At 38.1% G+C, this 21942-nt stretch overlaps 1 protein-coding gene across 1 annotated transcript; it reads right to left on the bottom strand.

Moving 5' to 3' along the window:
- Nucleotides 1–2690: 2690 nt before the first annotated feature.
- On the bottom strand, nt 2691–21554 carry smc1b (structural maintenance of chromosomes 1B; the record flags this gene model as incomplete). Its single annotated transcript, XM_079809590.1, has 25 exons — nt 2691–2786; nt 4833–4943; nt 5028–5097; nt 5212–5363; nt 5450–5604; nt 5981–6137; nt 6221–6316; nt 6422–6575; nt 6672–6817; nt 7033–7174; nt 7263–7369; nt 8291–8407; nt 8511–8648; nt 8928–9074; nt 9191–9376; nt 9491–9676; nt 12749–12956; nt 13122–13204; nt 13508–13648; nt 14011–14269; nt 19107–19345; nt 19423–19626; nt 19747–19859; nt 19941–20129; nt 21446–21554. The coding sequence occupies 25 exons, from the start codon at nt 21552–21554 to the stop codon at nt 2691–2693; spliced, it is 3705 nt and encodes a 1234-aa protein (XP_079665716.1).
- Between the last annotated feature and the right edge of the window lie 388 nt (nt 21555–21942).

Below are 21942 nucleotides of genomic sequence, written 5' to 3' on the forward strand. Positions count from 1 at the left end.
ACGGTGCAGGGGTTTTCAAACTTTATGATGCCAAGGACCCCCAAATACGAAGAATCTTTTATGAGGGACCCCCTTCCTAAAATCCATCTATTTATGTATGAAAAAACATATAAACTGTCAGATTAATAGTAAGTGTGACATTATAAATACAACATATTTACTTAAATTGGCTATACTTAATGTTGAATGTATAAACATGAAGAACATTTTAAATTAAAAATTATTCGTGTAAGCAACTTTCACAATAAATGTATGTAAGCAGCTTACATACTGCGTTAAGAATACCACCTTTCAACCCCAGTGAGCAAGATAAAGGGGACTATAGGGAGAAAAACTCACTAGAAAGATACAAAGCAAACATATTCAAATCTGGAAAGTATGTATACGGGGGGAAAAGGAGAGAAACATTTAGAAATGAAACAGTTTGAATGTTTGGTAGACTTTAACCATTTTTGCTTTGTCTTTTTAATCTCTGAAATGTTAGAAACTTCTGGAGGACCCGTTTGAAAACCCCTGCCATGGTGTAGTCACTGTATGGCATATATATATAGGGTTGTGAATTCCCTAGTTACTGAGAAGAACGTGTTTAGGATTTATATTCGGATATATGTTTAGACATTATCAAAGACTACTTAGTCAAACTTTCTTTTGTTTGAAATGTTGATGGGTGCTTTTACTTTATAACAGTCAAAGCATTGTTTCTCACATAATTAAAATGCACTAAATGTTACAAAATTGAAATGGAATGCTTTATCAGAGCTTAATCCATCTGAGACTGATCTATTTTAACCTCTTAGTTAAGGCTCAATTTTGCCATTTTGTTGCACCAATCCACTAATGTGTATGCATCTATTTTGTACCCTTTATGGTTTAGATTGTAACCTCATTCCTTTGCGCTTTTTTTGCATCGTAGCTGATTTGTGGATTGTACACCCCCCAAAAAATCTAAGTATTTATATATTTTTGTATTTCCCATTAATTTCCTATTGTGAATGTGAAGCGTACAAGTGTGTCCTTTTTTTCCTCGACATTTAGGCTTTTACAATCATGTCCATTTTTTTCTGTGTTCCGGCCAGTGCCACAAAAGTTACCAAGTTTCATAATCATTCCGATGAAGTTACCATTACCAAGCACAGTGTGCTCGAGTTGTATACTGCACATTTTGTAAATGTCAAATATAGGTAAGCTTCCATTATTGCACATAAAGTGATTTCAAGCCAATCAAAGAAGAATATATTCTGCAAACACAAAATACAGAACAGGACATCAAAATAAACAGTTGATCAGAAACAAGCACTTTCTTCTGAACAGACAGGAGAGGGCTGGTGTCCTTCAGTACCTGATAAAAAGGTAAACTACTTTCAATACATTGACTTCAATAGTTGTGCCACTAAAAAGTGACAAATGAAGATGGAACTAAAAGTAATTTTATAGTGATTTGACATGCATTACTGTTAAAGGAACATAACCTTCTATCGCAGGATCAGTGGGATTCCTGGAGACACACAATAGATTTCTCAAGGTCCTGTTCACTCTTTGGATCTGAGCCAACAACGGGGTGGGGGTGTCTGGGAACTCCTGAAGTACTTTTCTCATCTCTTTTTTGATGGAATTGTCTTGCACATCCATGTTGTCTTCCAGGTTTGAGCATAACCTCTCTCGAACATGCTCTAAAGCCTGTAATCCCATCCACAGAAGGTCCTTTTCCCTTTCCAAGTCCTTCAGTTTTTTCACCTGCAAAAAAAAATATGCTCATACAATCTTTTTTGAAAATGCAAAATTTTTGCATGATTATCTGTGTATCTGTATCATGATTAGTGTTTGTTTACATACAGCTGCTTCAAAAAACAAACAGGTTTTCACAATTGTTTTGTGCAAAGTAAACATAAAAATAGACCACATTGTGCCAAGTAGCTGTAAACTTTGGAGCTGGACGGGAATGTCGTGATGAACTGTGATAGCTGACGTCTGTTTTTGAGAATAGACTATTAATGTGAAAGAAATACTGATGTAACTTTCATGCTAGTTTAAAAATAACAGATAACCAACCTAAAATATATATCGTTAAAACTGAATTAACATCAGTACATACATTACCAGTCAGAGGTTAAGACGTACAGTACTTGACTGAATTTTCTAAACAGTGTGAATGCTTAGTTTATCCTGTAATATGATAGCTTTATGATCCCAACTTTACTACAAAGTATTCCTAGAAAAACCCAGACAGCATTACAAATTATAAACAAACATAGAAGAGAAGGCAAACTAACCCAGAGGAAGAAATGCAATGCATCCAGACTGTTAAGACTGTTCCTGAGAGGGTCAATGACCACTGTGTAAGACGCCATTGGAGTCGCTGAAGAAAGCAAAGCTTTACATTTGAGGAAACGAGGAGACACAGAGTAAGAGAGAATAGAATAACAGAGGCTGAGGATTTGCTGAAACCCCACCCTAGTGACAGAGCAACAGGTCAAAGTGTACAGTTTGCACAACAACTACTGAAGAAATTCAAACAAAACTCTTCGCAAAGTCAAACAATAAAACTGTATTAAAAATACCTTACACATTGAACAAAAGCAAACATATAAAACAGCTTTAACATAAACTTTTAAAGCTTTTAACTTTCACAGTATAACGTTCAACATTCAAGTAGAACATTTTTGGCATCATCTGCCATGAACCCATTTAAATCATTTGTCCATCTCTCTGTCTGTGCCGTTCTCGTCGTTCAGTGGGTACGGGGTGAGGTCCAGGGTGAGAAGACGGCTGAACATGCATTCATCAAACTGTGACAACAAGCAAAAAAAGGGTGCATGATAAATGAGAGAACTCAGACACAACTGGGATGAATCAAATTGAAAAGACCCTTTTTACAGACTTTTAAATAAACTTGATAAGTGAGTTTACTTTCTGTGTTGATGTACTTCCTGCTGAAAAAGGAAGCTGGTAAATAATTAATTGTTTGTCTACTTTAAAATAACAAAATTTTGTTACCCAGTAAACAATATTTTCCAAATATTATAATGTAATAAAATATTTTGGTACATTCCCGGCATGTATTGAGCTGGTTACTTTGAAAAAGCTTATACACAACTGATTAAGAGTTTGGAGTTGATGTTTTTTCCCCCAAAGAAATTAATCGTTTTATTCAGCATGGACACATTAAATTGATCACAAGTGACAGTAAAGACGTTTATAATGTTACAAAAGATTTATTTCAAATTGATTCTTAAAATCATGGTTCCACACAAAAATAATAAATCGCGCAACTTGCGCTTACAACTTACTTGTGTATTTTTCGTGTTATTTTGAACAAGAACAATGCACTGTGGCTTAAATTCAGCATGAGCGGCGCAGAAAAAATAGATGACTATCGCAGCACTGCCGCTGCATGTTAATGCTCTAATCCAGTGGTTCCCAACCTTTTTTACTCGAAGGCCCCCTCCTCTCTGAATAAATACTGCAAGGGACACGACCCCCGCCAATGTTATAAAAATTAAACAAAATCACGATATATTAACATTCAGTGTTCTTTTTTGCAAACATACTTTGCAACTTAGAAGTACTTACTCTGCTCAGTTATACAGTACAACAAGTACAAATAAACAAAAGGCAACCTACCATACCAAACAAGACCACAGGGAGATGCCAAATGACCTCAAATAACTACTATACGGGTCCATTCATAATTCATGAACACACTAAAATACAAATGAAAAATAAAATGATTCTGAATGTGTGGAAACTTAGCCATCTGAAGTCGATGTCATCAGTGAACAGTTCCTCTGTCAGAACAAACAACGTCTATGGAGCTGATGCCCGTGTGTATAAACACCACTGATACTCACAAATTTCTCCAAAGCACACTTCTATGGCAAGCATCCATTATAAAACACTCAAAGTCCATTCATTTTGACAACTACGTGAATATATTGTAATGCGTTCATGCAGAAATACGATGTTATATCAACCAGTGAGCCGAGAGTGAACGTTTTTGTTTGAGCATCAATAACATACTCGCGTGTGACTAATGACAATGACTCCTGCATGTCCCAAACACAACTTTATTCAGTGATCCGAGAGCGCACATACACGGTTTGCGCATCAATTATAACGGACACACGCGTGCCTAATGTATGTCACTGCAATCGTCTTTACCTTCATTACAACCATCATCCATCAAAACTTTTTAGCGACACTGGTTTGCTTTATCCAACTGAAATGTGTAGTTTGCGTATCCTGTGTTCATGAAGCGGTTCGATGTTTTTAGTCAGTCAGTCAGTATTTCACAAAGCGCGATTAGGAACGCCTTGGGGTGCTCCGAATCCAAAACAATCACAGAATACGTACGAGAGAGATGGTTCTTTGCTGTAATTTATATTTTTAATTTATATAATTTATCTTTTATTATTTAATGTATCAATAATAAAATGAATGAATAATATGAATATATTCAAATTAATTTTAAGTTTTTTAAGTTATCTCGCCGCAGCCCACAGGTTGGGAACCACTGCTCTAATCTGTTAACATGGGTGTTGGAAAAAATATGCACTGCTTGCGCGTCCAGTGTGAAACAAGCTAAAGAGACGCTTCACGGACAGCGTGCCAGTACCGAATAGGGTTCTCTTTTGCATCTTTGAGTGGTTTAAAAGCCCTTGAATAAATGACAGCATGATCATTTAATGTAACACATCCAAAGGATGCCAGGAAAAACACAGATGAAAAAATATAGATGATCTCAAAGCTAACAGACATGGACTATCTAGCAACGGGGACTCTAAATGGACCATGAGTGATGAGATCGATGTAATACAATGTGGATATGTGTATACCATAGAATAGACTCCAAGAAGAGCGTCTGCCCGTGAGTAGAACTCCTCCTTCAGGGAGATCACAATGATCTGACAGTTCTCTCTGGACATCATCCGGAAAAATCCTGTAACCTGCAGGGAAACCAATGTCTTTCTATCATGGCAGATAAAGAATATCAAAACAGCACGTTTTTGAGATGTTAAGTCTGATCTTACCTTGCCAATGTTTGTGTTGTCCAGGGCGGCATCCACTTCATCCAGCACAAAGAACGGGGCAGGACGAAAGCTAAGATTAAACAACGATGATCTTTACAGTTTTCTCCCGCATCAAACAAATCTGTATTTATAGTCAGATATTACTTTATAGGAAGTTTGTCTAAGTGATTATGCTGTTTTTCACCTGTGAATGGCAAATACCAAAGCAAGAGCAGCGATGGCCTTCTCTCCTCCTGACAGGTTGTCCATGGCCATGAATCGTTTCCCAGGAGCCACGCAGTTATAGTTGATGCCGTCCAGGTAAGGCTCATTTGGATTCTCAGCACTGAGAATGGCCTAAAGGACATGTGCGTAAAAACAAAGTTTCATAGAACAATGAAAATTAATAAACAAGTAATTGAAGGAGTGAGTCAAGTACGGACCTGAGCGCTGTTGTTTCTGCAGAGTTTCTTGTAGATCTGGTCGATGACGATAGACACGTGTTCAAAGCACTGACTAAACAGATGGAAGCGTTTGGCCTTCACTTGCTCAAACTCCTGACTGCTTTTCTTAGTGGTATGTGTGCTGGCCTCAAAAGCTGAGGGTTTTTGAGTATGGAGAGGTAAAAACACACAAACATGATCAATGTTTTATGTGATTGATGGAAGTGTTACAACAAAAAGTTTGTTACTTGACAAACTCAAACTTCAGCTAGTTGCCAAAGCAACATTTCTCATTTTCTTTTAGTTAAACTTGATGTACTAAAACAAAATAAAATAACAATGTAAACTATATTACACATATAAACACACACACACATTTTTATTTGACAGTAGTCCTTTTCCCCCTGAACATACCGAACTGTACCTACCAAAACAGTGAACCTAAAACAGTGATACAAACTGAACCATGAGCAATGTGAACTGCTACACCCCTAGTCCCCACCATGAAATGTTTATGTATTTGTCTAGTACCATCCATGACTTCCCGGTAGCTGTCCTTGACCTCTCTGATCTTTTCTAAGGCTTTCAGGTTGGGAGCTCTGGACAACATGATCGTGGACTCCACAGAAGAGACGCTCTCTTTGAGCTTCTCCAAATGAGCCTCCAATTCACTCTCTTCAGTGAGGGCCTACACACACAATAAATCAAAATCACTTCTACAACATAAGAATGGCCACTTTGAGTGAGACTGCTTTAATGTTATGTTTTCACCTTAAGGCTCCTGTCCAGTGCCGAATAGTCAAACACCAATTGCGCTTCTCTTTCATAAATATCCAGTGTGCTGATGCTCTGAGACTCTGAGTCCAGCTGCAATAAAGTTAGAGTACACTTAACAAGCAGAATAAGAAAAATACCAACGAGAATATAACCTGTTCTGCCTTATTTCGAGTAGATCTGACCCTCTGTTTGCACCTGTATGTCACTGATGTCATCTAGCTCTCCCGAAATCAGTGTCAACGGTAGGCCTTCTATCTTACAGTCCAGCAGCAGGTTGTGTCTACTCAGTCTCAGCTGTTCTTGGGCTGCCTCAGCGCCGATTGTTTCCTTCTGAAGCTTCACCAGCACCCTACATGCAAACACGAGAAATCAAGATAAATAAAATAAATAACACTAATGTTCCATTTTAGCACCGTTTCAACCATTATCATGCTCAGATACCCACTTGTTTCTCTCCTGGAGGCCTTTAAGAGACTTGTCAAGCTCTATCTTGGCATTATTAACTAAAGTTGTCTTTTCTGACAGCTGGTTGTTCAGTTCTAGGAGATTTGATTGTGTCTGCTCCACAGCTATCAAAAGTCTGTCCTCCACCTGGTGGAGATGTGGGGAACAGACAGAAGTACTTCAAATATTAAAAGTACAGAAAACAACTGCAAAAAAAAGAAAAACCAAACATGTCAGAACCTTTTTACATAACCAGTTCAACATCTAAATAATGATTTTGTGGCATTTAACGGAGTAAAAAAAAGTTCAAGGTTGTCAAAATGTCAAATGTTGTGTCTCAAAGGTAGAGTGAGTGAGTTTGCCTCTTTCAAACTAATAACGGTGTTCTCCTCTTTTTCGATGCTCTCTTCTATCTTCTTCATCTGTTTGACGAGTTTCTCCAACTGAGCCTGTTCGTACTCTAGCTGGATACTTAGCCGGGTCTGCTGGGACTCAAACTGTAGGCTGGACAATCAGGAGATTTAATTAGCCAGATTTAGTTCACATTATATTTCATGCTATACTGTACAAATGCACGTTGTGCAGGTCTTACCGCTTCTTGTCAAGTTCCTGCTGCAGTCGCAGATAATCCTGCTCATACTCACGGATGTTAGCCACACCGATCACGTCGCAGAAGTCCGCAAACACCACATCCTCCATCTAAGATGAGCAAGATCAACCCACAAGAGAGCTGAGCATAGAGGAATGATATTGACCAATACATTTCTTTTCTTTTTTTTTGATGATTTTAAGAATATTTTGTATAGAGTTTGCACTCACAAATACAAATTTACAGCCAATTAAATATTTTAGAGCGGATCATAATTCATTTTAGAGCAGAGACATTATCAATATCAGCAGTGGCTAATAATTGTGTCCACCTAAAGGATTACAAAGTGCCTTGTTAATAGATAATTATATTCACTGCCGTTAAAATATTGTGGTCATTCGTTTTTATGTTTTTGAAAAATGTATATTATGCTCAAAAAAGGATGGATTTATTTGATAAAAACAGTAATACTGTGAAGTATTACAATGCAAAATAACTTTTCTATTTCAATATATTTGAATGGCGAAGCTGAATATACAAACTGCTCTACAGAGTGCTAGTCACTCTCTGCGCTCTCTCTCTCCGACGACGATATCTTTGTCCTGTGTCAGCCCCCGTAGCTTCTCTGTGTACTCCGAAAGAGAAGGGTGGGCAGTTGCGATTCACAACCTCACTACTAGATGGCGCTAAAATTCACACTTTATTACTTTATTCACTTTAATACTTACTATTATTTATATACAGGGTATATCTATCTATCTATCTATCTATCTATCTATCTATCTATCTATCTATCTATCTATCTATCTATCTATCTATCTATCTATCTATCTATCTATCTATCTATCTATCTAAAACTGTAATTTCAGCAGTTTGGTGTAGATCTGTGCCACCTTGCTGTCAGTATTGGCATGAATCACTGAAAGTAATTTTCCAATTCTTGAAAACAATTTTAAAATTCCTTGATAATTCCCAGTTTTCTATGACCACGGAAAACTGCAAGAGATCATGTTACACTTAAATCAATTGACCTGATGAATTTTGTCCCTGACAGCCTTCATCTCATTATCCTTTAGTTCTATACTCTCAGTCTGTATCTCAATCTGGGCCTCGAGGTTGGAGAGCTCACTCCTGAGTTTGGAAATCTCCTAAAGTTCACACACACACATAAAGGTTTCATAACAGTATTAGAGCTGTTTAAATGTCATGCAACAATGAAGGAGAGGCAAGAAAAAAGAATGTGTGACTTGCAGCCTGACAAGCTGGGATGCTCTTCTTGCGTATGGAGTCCAGTTCTGAGTTGGAGTATTTGAGGCGAGTCTGGTTTCCCTGAGACTGAGCCCTGATCTGCTTCAAATCCACTTCCTTACGCTTCAGCTTCATCAGGTCCTGCACATACAAAAACAATATTAGCCAACATTGTAACACTGTATGACACCATAAAGAGAAAGTGAATCTCTTCCATACTAATAAGAATTTTTAAGTAGCTACGTCCTCCCCGAAATCTCAATGGCTCAAAATCCTCCTATATATTAAACAATAAATACATGCTGACTAGTTGTGGTTTTGTTCCTTCATGCAATGAAAATCGAAATATTTTAGTTTTTTACTGCATGTCTGCAGTCACAAAGGTATTTATAGGATCTATTAGCAATCTGGGACACTTACACGCAGCTCGGATGACAGCTTATCCTTCTCCTCCTTCAGTTTATTCATATCCTTCTCATCCCAGCGTCGAGCTTTCTTGCTCAGGTCCAAGGAGCCTCCTGAGATCACCCCAGACTTGCGAAACAAGGTGCCGTCAAGAGCCACCGTCTAAACAAGACATTTTACATGTAACACAAGTCATAGATGTTTAGGATAAATAACAAGTAACGTAATCGGCCTGAAATGATGATGCGATCTTGTGGCATACAGGTGCATGTACCCACCTGAAGGCGCTCAGGGCCATCGAAGGCAATGCCACGGGCGTCTTTGAGAGTCTCGCAGACCAGGGAGTTTCCACACACAAACTGAATCACCCTCTTAAGCTGAGGGGCGTTTTGAGCACACTGAACCACATCCACCACCATCTTTGCTCCCTTCACTTCCCTCAGACGCTCATTCAGAGGGTGTACCTGATGCACATACAGTTAAAGAACACTCTTTGCTAATCAAACCATATGAAAATCTGATTAAGTAAAAAAAAAAAAAAAATGTTTTAAGGTGCTTTTCACTGATGAGTCACTCACATCTATATAGTCAATAGGTAGAAATGTCTCTGGTTCAGCTCTTTCCTCTTTCAGAAATCGGATGCAGTCATGAGCCACTTTGGCAGACGTCACAACAATAGCGTTCATGTTCTTGCCAAACACCTTGGTGACTGCGAGCAGGTATTTCTTGTGGATGGGCTGGCACAAGTCCACCAAACGGCCATACTGAAAAGAGTTAAAGGGGTGATGAACTGAGAAATCAACTTTCCCTTGAGCCTTTGATATATAAAAGTTAACCGTAAGTTTCAGAGCTGAAAACTTCCTTGTTATTCAAAGAAAAGCTTTTATTGACACCAGGCCCAGAAAACGAGAGCTCTCAGAAATATGTCGACCACTGATGTAAAAGGACGCAGAAACGCCGCCTCTACAGATAAATATGTACGTCTGATTCTGTAGCCCTGCCCACCGACTCATGGAGCTAAATGGACGGATCGCGCTACCAAGATATAAACATGACGAAGGGAGTAATACATTGCGCTGTGCCTGGTTGTGGAAGAACACAGTCCCTGCATAACTTCCTTCTGATTCTACTATTAGGAATGAGTGGTTGAACTTTATTTTTAATGAAGTTCCAACTCACGTGGTAAAGACATTGCGCGTTTGTTCATTTTCACAGCGGAATCGATTGTAAACAAGATACAGGTCGAGACTGGATTTGCAGACAGATTGAGATTAAAACACCATGCTGTGCCTTCTATATTGAATCTGATAGGAATGGTGCAACACACTTATGTGAGTAAAACATGTTTTTTATATGTGATAGTATTGCATTGTTACAGATCGTTTGATATCTATTGAATACATACCTCACACACGCTGTCAGGCTGGATAATCCTTTATTTGAGGTGTTGTTGGTTAATTCGTAATCAGACTCTGACTTGTAACGCCAGGGCTCACAAAGTGTGTGTGTGTATGGTTCGCGGTTATATTCACTGATTGGGCTGACCAAGCTTGTGTGTGTGTGTGTACGGTTAGCGGTTATATTCACATCGGGCCGACCAAGTAATACAAAAATAACATTCCTTTCTTGCGCGCGCGCGCGCGCGTGTGTGTACGGGTCACGTTTATTCACTGATCGGACCGACCAAGCGTGTGTGTGTGTACAGTTCGCGGTTATATTCACATCGGGCCGGCCAATACAAAAATAACATTCCAATCAATCGTTGGTGGATGAGAGATGAATCATTGTGTTTGTTTGATGAGCCCAGTGAGCGTTTCCCCAGATGATTTCCAAATGTACTGAGAGGAGCTGAAGCTCATTAAATATGCAGATCTTATCCAATCCTAGCCGTGGGCGTTTACTTCCAAGTCTTCAGTGCGGCACGCCCATTTCAGAGAGCCTCAAAACCAAGGCAGAAAATAGCCTATTACTTATTCATTATGATGTTTTTGAATGTAAAAACCATGCGAACGTCATTAGTTGACCTCAGACAACAGTATAACAAAATAAAAAAAGCCAGTTCATGACACCTTTAAGAAACAGAAGCTTCTAGTTTGACCCTGCTGGTAGATGAATAAAACTACAATATATTGACTAAACTAAGCAAAGGGGCACTAGTTTAAATGTTTGGGGTCGACAAGATTTTTTAATGCTTTTGAAAGAAGTCTCTTATGCTCACCATAGCTGTTTTTTTTTTATCTAAATACAGTAATATAATGAAATATTTTTATAATTGAAATTAACCGTTTTTTTTTTATACATTTAAAAATGTTTATTTATTCCTGTGATGGCAAAGCTGAATTTTCAGCATCATTCCTCAGTCTTGAGTGTCACATGATCCTTTAGAAATCATTCTAATATGCTGATTAGCTGCTCAAGAAAGATGTATTATTATCAATATGGAAAACAGTTATTACTTAAAGAGCACCTATCATGGCATTTAAAATGTTCCAAATATTGTTTTAGAAGTCCCCAACAACAGTTTTGCATGCATGCAATGACAAAAAAGACTTTAGTTTTCTTATAATATGCATTTATTTTTACCTGTTTTGACAGCGATTCTCAAATGATTCCTTTAGTGATTCACTTTTCAAAACCCCGCCTTTACGTGACGCTAATCTGCGGTGATTGGTCAGATGACCCAGTCAGTTGTGATTGGTATAGTCTGTGCAGATATTCTCGGAAACGGAACGCCCATCAAAGTCTTATAATGACAGTAATTTGTTAATATGTGTCAGGAGTTATGAATATGAAAACCGCGTCGGTACTGTTTGATTGTAATATGAGCCTCAGCTGATCTCATTCATAAAAAAACTCCTCACGAAGACTCGCGACAAATCAACATCCCTCAGGGCTTTTAGTTCAAAAGTGTGCAGATGAGGAGACATATTGATAGATTCTCATATGTCTGTGTCAAATTTCTAAACAGAGGAGTATTTTTTATTCAATACTTCCTCAAAATGTGCAGATATAGCCTAATCATGAGCGATTGAGTCTCTTATGTGTTGTTTTCAATTCATACTGGCAGCCGGAGGGCGCTCTGTGCACATGTAGTCCATATATGGTACAGACAGACAAAGAAGATACCATGTGCCATAATAAAAGTCCATAATAAAAGCTTCCTGAGATCGCGAAACATACATTTGACGACTAATAATAAACACTCAATCGCGACGATGTATGGTTTGTCTTCAAGCCACTTAGTCTTCAAATGCTCATCCTTAGGCAGATGAAAAAAGTTTGCTTTTGAGTCGCACTTCAGAACACAGGGTCTCGTCGCCATGATGTTTTCTAGTTTTCACTGGCGTCTTGGAGGGAGCGCAATAAGTGGGCGTATCGTATTCAAATAACTTGACAAGTTGACGTCATCTAGTCAGAGAAAAAGCTTCGGTCTTCTAACGATTCTTAAAAATGACTCCGAGTCGACTCTTACTTTTGAAAGAAAATAACTATATATACGGTGCACTGTCATATTTCAAGCTATCACAGGATGTTTTTGTTCACTTAGATCTATGTTACACACTACATGAAAGGTAAATTTCAAAATTCCATGATAGGTGCTCTTTAATATTTATTAGTGGAAACCATAAAACTTTTTTGTGATTCTATGATGAATAGAAAGTCACAGTAGAACCACACCCCCCCCCCCGACGATATTGATGTTACTGTCACAAATATTTAAAAGACATTACTTTCCATCAGTTCTTGAAATGCTTCAATCTAATAGATGACGAATAACATAAGGTCTAATCTGCTTCACTGGCATTACGGGCTGCGTAAGCTGATTATTACTGTACCACTGTATCAGGGTAGAGTCTCCTGAGGCTTTCAAGGATTTCGTCTCGTTTTTGCTGTCGTCGATTCTCTTGGCTGTCCAGGCGAGCATTCTGAAGCTTGGTCAGCACCTGCGCGAGCTCCTCGTTCACCTCTTCCATTCTTATGAAGCCTCTTGACAGCTCCTCTGCCAGCTGCTCCTCCTGCTGACACTGCTCCTCCAGAGCTTTCCTTCAGAAAAAAAATTGTAAGATGTGACTGAATCATGTTACTCAATTAAAAATGTTATTTTTGTAAATTAATACAATGACACAAAACAAATCTTAATCACATCCTTACAAGCTCCAAAATGTCAGTTCTTACTTAATAGTGCAGAGTTATGTGAGGGTGTCATACTTAGTAGTGTCGGCATACTCCTCCAGCTTCTCTGCCCTTCTGCTGAAATCTTCCAACCGAGTTTGAGAGTGTTTAATATTTATCTGCAAACAAACATTTATATCATGAAATCAACTGCAGGGATCAATGCTAAGGATTTTTTTCTACTGGCTCACATTTTTACTTTTCCCTGGCACCACCAAAATAAAAGTTTTGTTTTCACTGTTTTTAAACCCTGTAGCCTTGTATTCTAATAAGGTTATGAACACCCATTTTTAGAATTTCGGAAAGTTGCGATACCACAGTAAAAACTAGTAGCCCAACTAATATGAAGTACAAATTAGGGCTGGAATCACACATCAACGTAATCGATTATGAAGCAACTGTAAATAAAGATAGAAGTCTACCTGTATCTCACTTTTCCTCCTTAGGTCAAACTGGAGCTTCTCACGGTCTGCTTTTACCTCCCAGTGCAGCTTCTCTGCGCTTTGGTTTAAAATGGCTGCCTTTTTCCTGGCCAACTCTTTGAGCTCCTTATACTGGTCCATCTGTACAAAGACAAACAGTGCGTAAACATAATATATCAATATTTTACAGTTGTGACACTTGGATGTGTGAAATGCAGAACACAAATTCAGAATATGGGACACCATACTTGGCTACACATCACTTTTACAGTCAATATATAAACAAAATTGGCCCTATTTACGTCACTAAGCTTCTATTCTTCCGATTTGACGAGAAAAAATATGTCAGCGAGGAAAAATAGTAACCAATGTCACTTTTTTAACTATTCCATACAGCCCCAATGGATAAAAACTTTATTTCAGTGATTATTATTTTCCAAAGCAATTGCATTGCAATTACGTTGGCCTTACAGAGGGAATGTTCACAAATAACTAATTTTAACCTGGGCCTCCTCTAGTTGCACTCCGGCTCCTCTTTGAGCCTCCTCCTCCTGCATCTGCCTCTCATTGGCCTTCCAGGCCTTCTCTAGCTCAGTCAGCTCTCTCTTCAGCTCCTCCAGCTCCTGCTCCTTTTTGGCCTGCTGACTCTTGTTCTTCTGAAGCGATCTGCGCGCCTCCTCCACTTTGTGCTCGTGGTGGGAGGTGTTCACTTTAGCTTTGATGTACTGAGGCCTCTGCTGATTAAGAATCTGCTCCTGAGATCTGGAAGAACAACATTATACAGTAAGATTTATATTTAAAAAAAAATCTGCAGCCATTACTTCAGTTTTTGTCACGCAAAATGAATACAAAAACATAAATATAATAATAATATATAAAAAATTATTGTTATAATATAAAACACACATATATATACACAATACATTTTTACATTTTTTTATTTTAAATATGAAATAATATTAATATATATAAGAATTATATTATATGTATAAATTACTTTAAAAATTACATATATTAAATAATATTATAATTTTTTTAAATATTTGTTTGTGTATATGTAATGTATATTTGATTAATGATAATAATTGTCATGTGTACATATATAAGAATTATATTATATAAAGTAAATATATGTATATTTATATTGTATATTCCTGGCGGTAGCACTTTTAGCATAGCTTAGCATAGATCGTTGAATCTGATCAGACTGTTAGCATCTCGCTCAAAAATGACCAAAGACTTTCTATATTTTTCCTATTTAAAACTTGACTCTTCTGTAGTTACTTCGTGTACTAAGACAGACGGAAAATAATTTTCTAGAGTTACAACCGTAAATACTGCAAAAAAATAAATGCACACCTACAATCTGCGCGTAGTTCAGCAGTGCTCGTTCAGTACACATACTCTTTTGATGACAACATTTTCATCACGCGCACTGTACGCTGACCCTCACACACGCGTAAAAAATGAAGTATACTTTGGCCTTTACCGATGTCCAGTGGTCCCCAGTCAACCCAACACTCATTGTTTGTGACAGCAGCTCAGCTATTTCTTTTCGTTAATGTACAGTTCTTGAATCCTGGTCATGATTGTTGATCTTGACGGTAGCTCGAATGATGAGTTGGAACTGGCAATCCTGATCACTTTTTTCAGGCCCTGGTCTGCAACAATGTTGACTGGCAATCAACACAACTTTACGTTTATCCAGAGTGCCATACTTATTTTATTTAAATACATTTGTGTGCGTATGTATATACAGTGGGGAAAAAAAGCATTTAGTCAGCCACCAATTTTGCAAGTTCTCACACTTAAATAGATGAGAGAGGCTTATAATTTTCATCATAGGTACACTTCAACTATGAGAGATAGAATGAGAAAAGAAATCCAGAAAAGCACATTGTCTGATTTTTAAAGAATTTATTTGCAAATTATGGTGGAAAATAAGTATTTGGTAACCTACAAAAAAGCAAGATTTCTGGCTCTCACAGACCTGTAACAACTTCTTTAAGAGGCTCCTCTGTCCTCCACTCGTTACTAGAGCCCGACCGATAAAGGATTTTTAAGGCCGATACCGATACAAATATTTGGTCACTTAAAAATCCGATATTCCGATATATCAGCCGATATATATAAAAAATAAAAAAATAAAATAACAGAAACGCGTAAAAAAACACAAACAGATTTCCCTTATACATCAGTTATTTGTAGTTATTCATGATCCCTCAGCCTCTCTAAAATAATATGATAATGCAGTTTAAAAATAAACTTGTTTGTTTTATTGTTACAACAGAACAGAGGAACATAAAATATATTAAAGTTCTGATAAATAAAATGTATAAAAATACAAACTTAAGATATGAAACTTAAAGTCGTTTGGACGAAAACACAATAGGCTAACAAAAACAAAAAATCAAAGTTACCAGTATTAATAGATGTGGTAAGCTTTATAAATATAACTTTTAGCAAGACTGGAAAAAAAAATATTCAGTTAAGTTCTAGAAGTTCTGATAAATAACAACAACAGCAAAACATAAACTATATACAGTATAAAAATGAGCCACCTTATAATTACAATGTCAACTTGCTTATCCCTTTACATGCACTTTTAATTCTATCCATCAAGCTACCACAAACCATTTTCAATCATCATTTGCTGCCTGCCTTCTAAAATCTACTAACGTTACTGATGATGACTCGTGTAATCCATTATTTGACTCGTTAATGCGGCGTCTGAACGAAGTCACGCACTTTCGTTCACTCTTCACGAGCCTAACTTACGATTTACAATGCAGAGACTGGAACTACAAATATACTAGTTATAAATACAGTAATCATTACTTTATTTAGGCAGAATAAGTTTGTTGTGTTTTTCAAGGCGCATTAATGTTAGCGGTCTCCCACTGATAGCCATGGCATTAGCTAGCTTTGTGGTTAGCGTCTATGATAAGTTATAATTTAGAAATATGTATACTTTTTCAAAATAACGGGCAGGGGAGAGATGATACGTCTCATGCTGTCAAACTGTCAGACTATTAAAGAAATACATTTTATTCAGTCACATTGTCCGAGGTAAAATAAGTCAGTCAACTGTAACCTAGCGTAATTACCAGCTCTCTTGGCTTACATGTAACAGCAAAACTGGACTTGGCAGTTACAAATTGTGTCATGTTATTTGAGTTAAGAGAACTGATGGGGATGTTCTTTTAACTGTTATTCAATTCAAGCAATGTATGTCTCGTTGCCAACTTACATGCATTTCGCGGATGATCTGTGTTGTGAATGCAGCGCTCAGAGCGCTGAAGCTCAGCATGACTCTGCTGGATCAGCTGGTGGTGTTGCCAGCCGGCACGTTGTAGAGTGCCCTCTGGTGGACAAACTATGAAACGCCAACACTCAATGTGTTTGAGAGGCGTTTCGTCCGGTTTTTTTATTTTTAAAAAAATATTCATTTATCGGCCATCATAAATGCCGATACCGATAGTTTGGAAAAAGCCTAATATCGGCCGATAATATCGGCCCGCCGATATATCGGTCGGGCTCTACTCGTTACCTGTATTAATGGAACCTGTTTGAACTCGTTATCAGTATAAAAGACACCTGTCCACAACCTCAAACAGTCAGACTCCAAACTCCACTATGGCCAAGACCAAAGAGCTGTCAAAGGACACCAGAAACAAAATTGTAGACCTGCACCAGGCTGGGAAGACTGAATCTGCAATAGGTAAGCAGCTTGGTGTGAAGAAATCAACTGTGGGAGCAATTATTAGAAAATGGAAGACATATAAGACCATTGATAATCCCCCTCGATCTGGGGCTCCATGCAAGATCTCACCCCGTGGGGTCAAAATGATCACAAGAACGGTGAGCAAAAATCCCAGAACCACACGGAGGGACCTAGTGAATGACCTGCAGAGAGCTGGAAGCAAAGTAACAAAGGCTACCATCAGTAACACACTACGCCGCCAGGGACTCAAATCCAGACGTGTCCCCCTGCTTAAGCCAGTACTAGTCCGGGACCGTCTGAAGTTTGCTAGAGAGCATTTGGATGATCCAGAAGAGGATTGGGAGAATGTCATATGGTCAGATGAAACCAAAATAGAACTTTTTTGGTAAAAACTCAACTTGTCTTGTTTGGAGGAGAAAGAATGCGGAGTTGCATCCAAAGAACACCATACCTACTGTGAAGCATGGGGGTGCAAACATCATGCTTTGGGGCTGTTTTTCTACAAAGGGACCAGTACGACTGATCCGTGTAAAGGAAAGAATGAATGGGGCCATGTATCGTGAGGATTTGAGTAAAAACCTCCTTCCATCAGCAAGGGCATTGAAGATGAAATGTGGCTGGGTCTTTCAGCATGACAATGATCCCAAACACACCACCCGGGCAACGAAGCATTTCAAGGTCCTGGAGTGGCCAAGCCAGTCTCCAGATCTCAAACCCATAGAAAATCTTTGGAGGGAGTTGAAAATCCGTGTTGCCCAGCGACAGTCCCAAAACATCACTGCTTAAGAGGAGATCTGCATGGAGGAATGGGCCAAACTACCAGCAACAGTGTATAAAAACCTTATGGAGACTTATCTTTTATCGCCCTACAATCCATCGCGCTCTTTAAGATCACTAAACTCGAGGCTTCTGGTCATTCCTAGGATATCTAAGTCCACTAAAGGAGGGAGGGCTTTTTCACATTTAGCTCCTAAACTCTGGAATAGTCTTCCGGATATTGTTCGAGGTTCAGACTCGCTGTCCCAGTTTAAAACTAGATTAAAGACGCATCTCTTTAGCCAAGCATTCACATTATAATTAAGTTTTATACTACAGTTAAATCGCACCAACAGCATTAATATTCTGAACAGCAGCTATGCTAATTATTTCCCATCTGCTTTTCTGTTGTTATCTCGGGACACTAGTCCCGAGGTAACTAGTTCGTCAGCTCCAGTTTGTATCCAGCCTCTCATGGAGACTTCAGATGCCCCGACGCCTGTGAAGAGACGACTCAACGCCAGCGTTGTTATGGCCTAAATTAATACATGATTGATTAACTTATCCTAACATTTTTTCTTTAACATTCTCTTTTCTAACATTTTTCAATGTACATTTATGAAATGCACTTTCTGTGAAGCTGCTTTGAAACAATGTGTATTGTGAAAAGCGCTATACAAATAAATTTGAATTGAATTGAATTGAACTTACAGAAAACGTTTGACCTCTGTCATTGCCAACAAAGGGTATATAACAAAGTATTGAGATTAACTTTTGTTATTGACCAAATACTTATTTTCCACCATAATTTGCAAATAAATTCTTTAAAAATCAGACAATGTGATTTTCTAGATTTTTTTTCTCATTCTGTCTCTCATAGTTGAAGTGTACCTATGATGAAAATTACAGGCCTCGCTCATCTTTTTAAGTGGGAGAACTTGCACAATTGGTGGCTGACTAAATACTTTTTTGCCCCACTGTATATGTATGTAATTTTGAATAGTCATGTTTAATTGAATGCTTTTTTAATGTAAAGTAATGTTTAATGCCAGGATTAACAGTATAAATTACTTTTGTTCTCTCTGCATTCAAAGACATTTCCAGTTAAAGTGCACTCACCTGATCTCCTTCTCCAGCTGCTGAAGTTCTCGGTTCAGGCGCCCATGTTCTTTCTTCCGAGCCTTCACAGTTTGTTCCCAGACGTCCAGGCTGTTCTTCTGCTGCACTGCGGCCTCCTGTATGACCTTCAGCGAATCGGACTGTGCGTCTATTTTTTTCTCATTGTGGAAGAGCTGAAAGAGGGTCAGCAGGAGTTTGCTTTCTCTGACTTCGTCCACCAGTGCCTGATATTTTTCCGCCTGACAAGATCAAGACAAATACATTGTCAAGGAGATGTATCATATGAAAAAATATTCGGACATCTGACAGGTCTTACCTCAGTTTTATCTTTGAAGACTTGTTTCTTCTCAGCTGTAGCAGCTTTCTTTCGGTTAAAATGGAACTGGGTGTCCTCTTTGGCTTGCTGCAGGACAGCTAGCTTGGCATCATATTCAGCGCTCAGCTCTCCGGAGTTGCTGATTCGTTCAAACATCTTTGTTCGTTCTTTGGCATTCATCATGGCAATTGACTCCACAGCACCCTGATATACGAATAAATCCATGATCAGTGTAAGAATAATTGTTTTTATTAATTACAATTAATCATAAAGGCTGACAACCAAATGCTACAGCATTTGTTGACCATTTTATCTGTGAAGCACCTGATACACCAGACAATTCTTCGCTTTCACCACAATGCCGATCTTCTCTAGCTCTCCAGTGTACTTCGCCAAAGTCATCTGTTTACCATTCACACGATACTCAGAAGATTCCACTGTAAAAAGAGAATCGTTCCAACAGAAAATGATTCAGTTCAGTTCTATAATGTATTTCTACAGAGCTCAATCACACTCACCTGAAATGGATCTACTGAAGATCCTTTCCTCATCATTGTCTCCACAGTAGATCATGGTCACGCTGGCGGAGGTGGACACGGGTTTGCCGATGTGGGCCCCGTGGATGAGATCTCTGGTGTGCTTGACACGAAGGTTTGCCGCCCTCTCTCCCATCACGAATCCAAGAGCATCCATGACATTAGATTTGCCTAAAGAGGAGAAAAACAACAATCAAAAGTGTGTTTTAAAGGGATAGTTCACCCAAAAATTAGAATTAGCACATGATTTACTCACCCTCAAGCCATCCTAGGTGTTTATGACATTCTTCTTTCAGACGAATACAATTGTAGTTATATAAAAAAAATGTCCTGGCTCTTCCAAGCTTTATAATGGCAGTGAATGGCTGTTTCTGTTTTGAAGTCCATAAAAGTGCATCTATCCATCATAAATGTAATCCGTACGGATGATCCATCTCTAACTTCCGCTAACTGTCGTACTTGCATTCACAAGAGACTGGTGTTCCAGCGTATGACGCTCCGGTGAGAATATGCTAGTTCTCACAAGAACCAAGTTTTATTTTGCTCTATCCTATGCGCTTCCACATTCGTCATCGGAATTTACGCTACGCCTGCTTCCTACATCATACACTGGAACGCCAGTCTCTCGTGAACGCACGCGTACGGCAGTTAACGGAAGTTAGAGATTATAGTTTGTAAAGTTTTAAATATGGATATTTTTCTTACACAAACGCTTCACTTCAGAAGGCTTTTATTAACGCCCCGGAGCAGTGTGGAGCACTTTTGTGATGGTTAGATGCACTTTTACGGATTTAAAAAAAAGGAAACAGCCATTCCCTGCCATTATAATGTTTGGAAGAGCCAGGACATTTTTTAATATAACACCGATTGTATTCGTCTGAAAGAAGAATGTCATATGCATCTAGGATGACTTGAGGGTGAGTAAATCATAGGGTAATTTTTGGGTGAACTATCCCTTTAATAATACTGATCATACAGATTAACGTTATGCCTCAAACATTTTTAGCATGCAACACATCGACATGAAGTTCAAATGTACTACAGTAATGTGGTGGTAACATTATGGTATGAGAAGATAGGACTATACTACACTAGACTATCTGATATAATACTATAAATATGAAACTTGTATGCCTCTTAAGACTGGTATCTTAGATGACTGGTACGCTTTTAGTACACAAATTATGTTTCGGCGCCATTAATATTATTAACATTTATTTCATCGCTGTTTTTCCTATACATTTGCCTCAGTGATATAGATTTGCCTGTGGAAGACAAAATAATAACATAAGAGAGGTAAAACTGACAGTTAATGACACCATATAAATGTATCTATTGATAACATACGTGAAAACGTGTGTAGCAGGCAAACCATCTAAATAAAGCACGTTATTTGGCGAAATTACTAATAATTTAGCTTGGTGTTGCGCTAGCAAGCAAAATACAGTAGCGCGAATTTGTAAGATTAGCCACAATTACCAACTTACCTGATCCATTAGTGCCAATTATGCAATTAAACCTTTTAAACGGGCCGATAGTTTGCTTTCCTCTCCACGATTTGAAATTTTCAACATCTAACTGTTTTAAGAAACCCATGTTTCAGTTCTAGATGAAAAGACAACGTAGACTACTCGAATAAAGTTACTGACAGGAATAAAGGGAAGGCGGGAAAACTGCGTCGTGATGAATCTGCTGCTTCTAAAATCACCTCGAAGACAAATTAACTTTAGATGGATTTAATTCTTCCAAAAATAATTGTCTAATTTTTATAAAGGAAAATATCAGATTAGAATTAATATACAAGTTAATGGTTTTATCGAAAAAATATATGTATAGGCATATTAATGACCTGTTTGTCTATCCCAAAGTGTTATTGATAAAATAACACAGCCTATTTAATAAATCTGTAAATTACGTTTTTGATAACAAAAAAAAAACGTTATAAAAATACTATAATGTGATTGAGGCAAAAATAGTGACATGG

This window comes from Gobio gobio, assembly GCF_949357685.1.
Source record: "Gobio gobio genome assembly, chromosome: 25".
NCBI lineage: Eukaryota > Metazoa > Chordata > Actinopteri > Cypriniformes > Gobionidae > Gobio > Gobio gobio.